This window comes from Apium graveolens, chromosome 9, assembly GCF_009905375.1.
Source record: "Apium graveolens cultivar Ventura chromosome 9, ASM990537v1, whole genome shotgun sequence".
NCBI classification, from domain to species: Eukaryota; Viridiplantae; Streptophyta; class Magnoliopsida; order Apiales; family Apiaceae; genus Apium; species Apium graveolens.
This window is the reverse complement of record NC_133655.1, coordinates 278303892-278315092: the sequence shown is the minus strand read 5'-3', so window position 1 is coordinate 278315092 and position 11201 is coordinate 278303892. Positions and strand designations below refer to the sequence as shown.

The 11201-nt window shown below is 32.5% G+C and overlaps 1 protein-coding gene across 1 annotated transcript; it reads left to right on the top strand.

The window, feature by feature from the left end:
- The first annotated feature begins 3403 nt into the window (after positions 1-3403).
- On the top strand, positions 3404-10606 carry LOC141684331 (phenylalanine--tRNA ligase, chloroplastic/mitochondrial-like). The gene is made up of 10 exons (XM_074489248.1): positions 3404-3637; positions 4254-4444; positions 6506-6712; positions 6796-6913; positions 7310-7386; positions 8635-8814; positions 9016-9060; positions 9365-9469; positions 10148-10261; positions 10386-10606. The coding sequence occupies exons 1-10, from the start codon at positions 3445-3447 to the stop codon at positions 10434-10436; spliced, it is 1281 nt and encodes a 426-aa protein (XP_074345349.1). The 5' UTR covers positions 3404-3444; the 3' UTR covers positions 10437-10606.
- The last annotated feature ends 595 nt before the right edge of the window (positions 10607-11201 follow it).

The following is an 11201-nucleotide window of genomic DNA, read 5'->3' as shown; positions in this document are numbered from 1 at the left end:
AAATTAAAAAATCGGGTTGGGTTGGGTTGGTTAAAAATAACTTAAAACCCATACCCAACCCATCAAAGTCGGGTTGGCGTATTTTTAAACCAACCTAATATCGGGTTATAACGATTCGGTTTAATCGGCCGAAAATATGGTCGGTTTGGGTCGGTTTGATCGGTTTCGTCCACCCATGTGCACCCCTACCCCGAGTTTAGATGGTTTTAACCCAGCTTTTTATCAATCCTTTTGAAACGTAATGAAAAAAGATGTGGTTCAGTTCTGTCAAGAGTTTATATAGGGGCACAGGGGAGCTACCAGAAGGGGTGAACCAAACATTAATTTGTCTTAGAGCACCCACAATGGTGTTATTTAGAGAGTTGTTTGCTACCTAGGTTATGTTATTTAGCATTGAAATGCTATGTTGCTTGTGCAAAGTTGTTGGGCAAAATTGTTCAACTTGAACAACGATTGTTTGGAATGATTTTATATTGTTTTAATCAAATCATGACTCATAAATATAATATTCCTCTCCGTTTGTCTACAACAGCAGTAAATGAAGCCGAGACAGTAGATTGAATTCAATCTATTGTGCAAATAATGCAGCAATTCAATCTACTGTGTAAATAATATCACCAAGGAAGTAGATTGAATTCAATCTATTCTGTAAATAATGGAGTAAGTAGATTGTTCAACTATAACGGCTTTATTGTTCGTGATAGAAATATTCACCGCAATCTTAAGGCAGATTTGATTGAACATTTATGGTCTAAGTTTGGAAATCATTTTAACTAGTTTTTCATTTTATGTAATTTAAATTTGATGTAATTTAAATTTTATATCAATAAATAAATTATAAAATATTTGTCACCATAGTTTAACATTATAAACATGATACATATATTAAACAAAAGTAGGGTACATGCTGACAACTTTGTAGAAGTTGTTTGACATTGGAGTAGATTTAAAAGAAAAATTGTTTGAAATGAGTTGGAGGAAAGAGAAAATGAAATATTAGTAGTATTTTGGCTGAGGTGGAAGTTGTAAATAACCTTTGGGGTTATTACCATTGTGGGTGCTCTTGTGCCAAAAGTTAAAGTCCCACAAACAATGAGCGTCCAATTTAGGGGTGAGCGCGGTGTGGGCGGTGTGTTTTTTTTTTTCAAATCGTAAATCAAACCGCACATGCGGTTTGATTAAATTTTCAAACCGCACCGCTTACCCTCAAAAACCGCATAAACCACATCACGAAAATGCGGTGCGGTGTGGTGCGGTTCACTGCGTTTTACACTTTACAAATTTGAAATTTTTAAATAAAATACAAAATATAAATTTAAATAAAATACAAAACTTAAATTTAATCAAATTCCCGACTAATATAACACAAAGTCGCCAATATTATTCAATAATACAAATTAGAAATTACACACTCGAAAGTTTAATTTTTTTAGGAATTCAATTACCAGACAAAAATAACTTATAAGTTATAAGTTATAATTATTCTAATAAAAAAATCTCTAAGTTATCATTAAAAATAACTAGTGGACAACAATAGTTAATTGCGTTTTATATTTATGGTAGCTAGTACAGCAGAGTAGTCATTTTTCCAAGCCACTGATCTCCCTGTACGAGAGCAAGTAACCAAAGGGAGGAAAATACCTTAAGTATATCGTAGCTCTTAAATTATATTAAATGAGTTCACTATTTATAATATATTAATATTGCGGTGCGGTGCGGTTTGAACCGCATTTCAGGAATTTAAAATCACAACACGCACCGCACCGCGCGGTTTATTAAAAACTCAAACCGCAACCGCGTCACGAAAATTAAAAATCGCGTTTTCGGGTGCGGATCGGTGCGGTGCGGGCGGTTGGTGCGGTTTTCTGCTCACCCCTAGTCCAATCTCATTATATAATGTGTTCATGAGAATATTGTCGAAGGTCCTATCCAATAGGCTAAAATCATCTCTTGATTCGATAATTTCTGATAGGCTACTGGTGTGTTTGGTATTGCTGTTACACACATCAACATCAACTTTTCACTGAAAAACAGTTAAAAAACTGTTTGGTGCTTTTTGGAAAAGTGTTTTTGGCCTAAAAACTGCTGTTAGACAAAATAAGTCCCCCAATGCTTTTAGAAAAAACGGCTTTTCAGCTGTTGCGGGAAGCAGATGCTGATTTCATCATCAAACCTTATCAAAAGCATCATTATTTTTATTTTTTTGCATCAAAACATATACGTATCAAAAAAATTATCAAACAGTCATTTGATTTTATAATAACACTTTTTTCAGGAGCACTTTTTTTAATAGCACCACAATTTTTAACAGTAATCATAAACAGAGCCTAAACAGAGCCTAAGTGAGTTCAATGAGGATAATTTCCTCACAAATAACGCTTTGATTGCTTTTGAGGTCACTACATGAAAAGAAAGACTAAAGATAAATATGGGATAACATGTTTAAAGTCAGATATCTCGAAAGCGTATAATAGATTAGAGTAGAATTTTATTGAAAATATGATGTACAAATTTAGTTTTTCCCAAATACGGGTTACTCATATTTTATTCCATTTGAGATAATATGTACACATATTTTATTGAAAGTTTATGTAGTGAAGGAAGGCTTAAGTGCAATGATATGTATTTAAATAAGATTTATTTTGGTCATTTGTTCATTAACTTATGGAGTTTAAATTTACATTGTCGTAATTATAGTAAAACTTCTATAAATTAATAATCTTTGTAAAATAATATTTTTCTGCGATCCTGACTTGAACCGGTTAAAAACAGTCCATTTCAATAAATAATAAGATAATGATTTTTTGAAAATTTATGTATAAAATTTATATCCAAAAATTTTATAAATTAATAATTCATAATAATTATAAAAAGATATATATTACATTCAAAAATTTCAAGCTTAATCCAAACTTCTTTTCCTTAAGTTAAATAATTTATTCTCAAGAGTTAAATTTAGACCGAATAATATCATAATATGAATAAATTTCTTTTATTATCTATTTCCCTAATAGTTAAATACATTTCAAACTTAGTCCTAATCTTTTTTATTCCATTCAAAATTTAAATGTTGCTTTCGAACTATTTCAAATGTCACTAAATGCCTTGATTGCACTCAATGATCTTCTACAAATTATCGTTTGTATTTAACATCATCTTTACTTTATTTTGAAGAATCAAATCAACACATGTATATCATTTTTCATTGAATTCTTATCTAACATATATGAAATTAGATTTAATACATAAATTAGGATAATTTATTTAATTTTATTTATATAATTAAGTTTTAACTTTGTTTAATATTAAAAATTCTCTAAAATTTAATAACTAATAATTTATCATAATTAATAATTTAATTATTATTAATTAATGAAGTTTTGCTAGCCCATATTAATATGCAAACAAGCCCCTATCAAGTGAAGGTGAGCTTAAACAAAACCAATGTCAATCTTCTTGTCAAACCCCACTTTGCTAAGAAATGGGTTCAGAAGCCTCATGTTTTTAACCCCATCCGTATCTATCTCTTACTCTACTTGCACCTCAGTTCTTTCTTCTGATGATTCTCGCCGGAAAAAATGGAGGCAGCCGGTTGTTTCAGCTCTGGAGCTTGGTGGTGTTAAAATTGCTAAAGAGGGTATTTAAATTTCAAAACCCAAGTCTTCAATTTTATTGTTTCTTTATAAAGTTTGAATCTTTTTACTGTATATTATGTTGGGTATGTGATGAAATTGCTAAAGAGTGTAGTTAAATTTCAAACCCCAAGTCTTTAATTTTGTTGTTTCTTTATAGAGTTTGAATCTTTTTAGTGTATATTGTATGGGGTATGTGGTGAAATTGCTAAAGAGTATTAAATTTCTAACCCCGTGTCTTTTATTTATTGTTTCTTCATAAAATTTGAATCTTAATAGTGTATATTGTATTGGCCATTGGGTATGTGTTGAAATTGCTAACGAGTGTAATTAATTTTCAAACCCCGAGTCTTCAATTTTATTGTTTCATTGTAAAGTTTGAATCTTTTTAGTGTATACTCAATTGGGTATGTTTTGAAATGTTGAATTGTGTTATAGGATACTTAAAGTTGCAATCTTTATTAATTTTGTTCAAATTTTTTGACATCAGAGTTTGGTAGTTTAGTTTTTTATAGCACAAGGGTTTCGACTTTCAATGTATGTCTGCATTTTTTGTATAACAGTTAACTGCATTTTAGAGTATTGTATTCTGGTTTGATATATTTTGTTTTTGGTATGTAGATGTGGTTAGAGAAGATCCTACAAACAATGTTCCTGACTCGATATTTTCAAAACTTGGAATGCAACTTCACAGAAGGCCGACTCATCCTCTAGGGATATTAAAAAATGCTATCTTTGATTATTTTGATACCAATTATCCGAACAAGTTTGACAAGTTTGATGATCTCTGTCCGATTGTTTCGGCTAAAGAGGTAATATGCTGAACTGCTCACTTGTTTTCTACTACCTTTAAACTCCGTTGTTGGAGGAATTTGGTAACAAGATTTTTAAGAAAGGCTAGAGTGTTTAAGAGATTACTCGAGAAGAATAAAGTAACAATGACAAGAGCAAAGAGTGAAACTCCAATAGTTTGGAGAGAAAGCGTTGCTTATATATGTGCTTGTGTAATGATAGAATAGAATGCTTGCCTCCTACGTTGGCTCCTCTTATTTATAGACCAAAAGAGGTGGGGGCCGTCATAGTCAGCTGTTATCTGTACTATTTGCATCTGTTCAGTTGCTAGTACATATATCCACTTTAGGCAGCTGCTACGTGAACCGTGATAATACCGGCATTTATCTATGACCGCCACCAAAAGGGACAATATGTACGTCTTGGTGAGGGATAAAGATACTAATGTGAATGTGCATCTACAGATATCGGTCGAGGTCTTTTGAACAGCTCAGTCCCCAGATTTTCCTGGACCGATCATGTGTTCACTGGGCACCGATCTTAACGAGATAAGCCTTTTGTCCTCTAATGCGGACCCTTCTCATGAGATGACCAAGCTTGCATTTCCAGGCACGCTGCAACGTAGCCAGCCACAAGATTAGGCTACAAGAACTTGTAATCACTGTTTATTTCTGGATTTCAATAAAAAAAAAAGACCTATGGCACTAGAATTTCCTTGTCAAGAAAAAAAGTTGCTAGTCTTTATATGCAGACATGTTGGCATTGCATATAACTGGTACACAAAATCAGAGCACTCTAGAAAGTAGTTTTTTTGTGACATTCTATGAAGCAATAGGACCTCCCTTCGCCCTTCTCACATCATAGTTGTTTCCAGATTATAAGATTGCTTCTTCTATTATTAGGTGTAAGTCAGAAGATGAGAAGTGATCAATATTTCACTGAAATTTTCAAAATAAATCTTTTTCTAGTTATACAAGATGAGATTTGCACAACTTTGCCTTACTGCATCATTGTACTTGATTATAATATAGATGATAATTGTCTTAAACAGGCTTTTAATGGTTGTAAAATACTAAACCAGAAAACAGCATAATAAAGCTGCAAGTTCATTTTCATTAATATGCTCTCAGGTAGGTAGCTTCTTTATTTGTTAAATTTCCTGAAACAACAGCAAAATCATTAACAGTTGGAATTGTACATCGTATCTTTTACAATTTAAAATTTATGCCTGTGTTCATATTGAAAAATATATAGTTGTCTCTAAAGACCAGTAGCTGCTTCACATGTTTTTTACAAGATTGATGTTCTTGGTCTCGCTTTATCCATGTACATGTTTCGACTTCTAGTGATTTTGGAATCATTTTATATTCTTGTCAAGTTTATTGCATGCAATTTTCTTACAATATCATTTTAATATGAGTGATTCATATTCAAGATAGTTGTATGCGTACTTACTGTACAAATAATACTATGCAGGTAATTTTCTGTTTGTGGCCTTCTACTACTGGAGGAAATTATTGTAGCTAAGTAACTAGCTTTAACTAAAATTGGTTGCAAATCTTTAGAAAATATACAGCTCAACAGCTGTTATCACAATTAACAAGAAAAAAACATGGAGTTCTGCTGGAGCCTTTACCTTAGTCACACAATTCTTTACCCATAATCTGTTAAGAATGTTTACTGTTTAGGTCCTTGGACTTTTATTTTTGATCACTCAGTGCAGCAAAGTGCATCATTATTAATTATATAGCTTGCCTTGTGCTACTTACTTTTAGCTTACTACAAATGTAAATAAGGGGAAAGGATGACCAACTGCAGAACTATATTTGGATGTCCAAGGACTAAAAGTAATTATTAATACTAATTCAAAATACCTTTTTTAATGATTTATGACAAAAATCATGAGCATTCAATATTGATTTAACAGATTACACTATTTTTGTTTGCTTTTACTCTGGTTGAAAGAAGAAACTGCACATTATAAGATTAGATTAAAATGGCATGTCGAAGGACATTACTCCTCGCCATGGAAATAAGACCTCAAATAAGATGGACTCTAATGCTATATTCATGTTCTGCAGAACTTTGATGATGTCTTGGTGCCTGCAGATCATGTTAGTAGGAGTTACAATGATACATACTATGTAGACTCTGAAACTGTTTTAAGGTGCCACACAAGTGCACATCAGGCTGATTTATTGAGGAAGGGCCATACTCATTTTCTTGTTATTGGAGATGTATACCGCAGAGATTCCATTGATGCAACTCATTATCCCGTATTCCATCAGGTTCTGTTTCTCTTGTTGCAGAAACGATCATTTTAGCCACTGCCTTCTAATATCTAACATGGTTTTGAACTTAAAAAATGTAGATGGAAGGGGTTAGAGTTTTTTGTCCAGATGATTGGGAGGCATCTGGAATGGATGCTACATCGTATGCCGCTGGAGATCTCAAGACATGTCTCGAGGGTTTGGCAAGCCACTTGTTCGGTAATATCTTGTGTCATATTCGAGATCTATCTAGTAAGATGATCAACATAAACTCAAGTTAGAGTAATGTAGAGCCTTCTATATTTAGGAATTGTTGCTGAAAAGTAGGGACAATTTTATGCTAAATTAGATGTTGGAATAGTGTAATAAGTGGACTGGGCATGACAGTTACTTTAAATAGTGAAAAGCAATTTTGAGTTGAAGAAATACCTAAATAATGCAATTCCCGCAAGAGAAGCCAGAGTTGAATATTAAAGTAATACTAAATGATCAAAATAAGTCTGATACTGCTCTTTTATTAGTTCAGAGTTCATTGGTTCCCCTTATCTTGATTTCTAGCGTACTGCATATTGTGACTGAATTTCCTTACTGACTTGGAATATCTTAGTACTCCAGGGGCTGTGGAAATGCGTTGGGTTGATACTTATTTTCCTTTTACCAATCCATCATTCGAACTCGAGATATACTTTCAGGTACTTAAACTTGATTGCTTTTTCGTTTGTATTCTTTTTGAAACTATCCATAGATTTCACACTAATGTGACAAAAAAGAAAAGGAAGAATACATACTAAAAACACTAGCATAAATCCCGTGCGATGCACGGGTTCCTATTAATATTTTAAATTTTTATTTATCCAGTTATATTATATTTTTAAAATATTTATATAAATATATAATGATTATAAATTTATAATAAAAATAATAGAATAACATGTGGCCGTAATTTAGTAGAATAAATAGACTATTTCTAGTAGTTTAACAATTTAGTAGAATAAATAGACTATTTCTAGTAGTTTAGCAGATATATAACACTATTATTTATATCTTTTAATAATAGAATAAGTTATATTTGTAGTTTAGTAGGATAGTTATACTATATTTAGTAGTAGTTTAATGATTTAGTAGTTTATTAGATATATAACACTATTTATCTATTTTTGTAATAATCAAAATTAGGGAATTATCGTTGAACCAAACCGTTAAACCAAATTATCTCTATTCCGGCTATTATAGTATAGTATAGATTATATCAAATGATCTTCAATGTTAACAGCAACATTTTTTTATTCTTCATGTTATGGAACCTTTCCATAGGATTCGTGATCAATGATTTTGAAAACTTCTCTTTCGATGTCACCCAACTATCATTCAACTGAACATTTCCCATTTTGTTGCAAAGAAGACCTTTAAAAAGTTCCATAGCAGAAATTTCGTTCTCAACTGTTGCAGTCGCAACTAACAGGGCCAATGCTAGCTTCACTGACATATAATACCAAGAATTTGTTTTGCAAAATCAGTAACTCTTAAATTTTTAAAACCAAGAATTTGTTTTAAAGCAGTAAAGATTTACCTAGTTGATCACTTGATCTTCAAGTGCCTAGAGTTGAAAATCATCAAATTCGAAGGATATAATTTTGCAAGATGAATCAACTTTAGTTTATTTGAAGATGATAAGGAGTGATTTTAATTAAGATAAGCTATGTGATGACTTCCCGAAAGGCCAGATCTTGTAGTGTGAGTGACAGGGGTTAGAAGGGATTCTTAGTTGAGAAGCACTCTTCACTTGTGTATGTTAAGAAAATTTAATGGTGTCAGTTTCCTCACTTGCCCTGCTAAAGTCTGCCACTTGCAAGGAGTAGTAAAACAGGACTACCATCTAATTCTCTTGGAATGATATATGGTATTTGTATCAATTTTCTGATTCATTATTAACTTATTAGGACAAGTGGCTGGAGGTTCTTGGATGCGGGGTGACAGAGCAGGAGATACTAAAAAGAAGTGGTAAAACCAATAACGTTGCTTGGGCTTTTGGACTTGGATTGGAACGTTTGGCGATGGTTCTGTTTGACATACCTGATATTCGACTATTCTGGTCAAGTGATGAGAGATTTACTTCTCAAGTAATTGTGATGAACTTTAACAGCATTCATTTTTTGTTTAAGTGAATTTTAACAGCATTGATTATTATTTTGTTTGCTCATGCTTTCAGTCATGACTAAATTAAGTAATCCAGTTCAACTTATGGTTTTATTACTTTAAGTGATCCTTTCCATCAGCATTTAATATCTAACTTTGCAAGTTTCCTTTTCTCCTGAATGCAGTTCTTAAAAGGTGAGCTTGGGACAAAGTTCAAGCCATATTCAAAGGTTTGATATTCTTTTCATCTGGCAGAACTGTCAAGTTATGTCCACTTCTAAGTTATTAGATGTTAAAGGTGTAATCTTTAAAGTAGACTGTGTTCGCAGATGTGCATGTTGCCCAACTGCTTAGAAATATTAATCGGACCGTGTTGGCAGATCTCTATGTTGCCCAAATGCGTAGAAATACTGTATAGAGTGTGTTAACATAATTATGATATCTGTTCCCAGTTTCGGAAATTCAGCTGTTTGCAAATTTATTAACATCAGTAGTACTTGCAATTTCCTTGACAGAAGTCCACTTCTTTTGCAGTTTCCCCCATGTTTCAAAGATATGAGTTTCTGGCTAAGTGATTCATTTACAGAAAATAATCTTTGTGAAATTGTTAGAGGTGTAGCCGGGGATCTTGTTGAGGAGGTATTGGACACTTTGTTCTTGTTACTCCATTTCTTGGAAAACATAATATTAACATGGTCAATTTTATTAGTACTTTTGACGCGATAAGTCAACAAGTATGTTCATATTTTTTTGATAAGCATCAATTAAAAGTAGAAAATATATTAGCATGGTCATTATCGTAATTTAAAGTTCCAAGCTGGTGGCACAATCTTACAATGAACAAACAAGGGAGTGAACAATTGCATTGCAGTGTCTTGAACGAAGGGTTACGTTTTAATTTGGTCGGTTATGATCAGCAGTAGTAAATAGTAAGTACCAGTCCTATGCTTTAATGATATTCTGGTCACTGATTGCCTTTAATTTTTACAAGCTTCTATGAATTAAACCAAGACAAATATGTTGTATAAAAAGCCGAAGCCAAACCTGCTATGAACTTTATCCTTGTATCAGAATTAAGAAGCATAAGAATGAGGTTCACTCCACAAATAAGCCGACTTGTTTTGTAAAATAGGCACATCTTCACTACAGTACTTTTTTTGTACACGGGAATCGAGGGGAAAATAGGACTCTCTAGTAAGATAACCTACATAATATATAAACCTTATAATAAATCATAATTTTATGCAAAACAGGGCTACAGTACATATTTTTTGAGTTTCAATCATCCGATCTTCTAAATCTCACCCTTTCTATTAGGTGCGATTGATCGATAACTTCACCAACAAGAAGGGAATGACAAGCCATTGTTATAGGATAGCATATCGCTCCATGGAGCGTTCTCTAACAGATGATGAAATCAATGAACTGCAGGTACTTAAATAAATATATAAGAGTAATTTCGGCATGCAGCATCATGCTAAATGAACGTGAATTTTGTGTTTTTCAACCAAATCTATTGGCCTTATATCTATATGTGTAATGGTTGTGGTTGCAGTGGAATGTACGAGATCAAGTGCAGAGCAAGCTAAGTGTCGTTTTAAGATAAGTATACTTGGTCATATATTTCAAGACACAATTAAGTCTACTCAATTACGTGTAATTTTCTTCTTCCCCATTTGTCCTACTTACAGGTAGTAATCTTCATGTAATTTTCTTAATAATATTATAAACAAGGAGAAAGCTAAACACCTACCCAAAAATCTTTGGTGTTTAGCTCTTCCCTTGCATCTTTTTTGTTTACCGGAATATATTAACAATACACAACTATTACTTCGGTAGTTCAAGTTTACATATATTATTGAGCTTACAGATAGCAAAGTTATCCTTTGATGTTCTACATAATTCCAATTTAATATCAACTGTAATATGGTAATCACGGACCTAGTTATATAAATCGGTTGATTTTTCAAAAATCACCGATAAATCGCAAATCGATACCTCAACCGAATAGTTACGATTTCTAAAATCTGTAACTATGATCACAAATAATATTCAGATAATATTGCATCAATATGATAGAATTGTATTGATTTATTACTTTTTAAATATTCCCTGTGAAATTTTGAAGGCTCCAAACATTATCCTTCAGTTTCTTGTTCTAGCTTCTTTCCCAAATGGCAGATGTTGAAGTGCCCAGCCCAGAATGTAGAGTCAGCTCAGTCAAGTCATCTGATACTTTTAGGTAGCTAAAAAGTGTTAATAGGTCCTTTATACCCCTGGAAGCTACCTTACTAACTAGGTAAGGTTAGCTTGTATTGGAATTATGTTATCCCTTGGTTTCGGAGTTTTGAAAAGAAAGTAAGTGAATGGT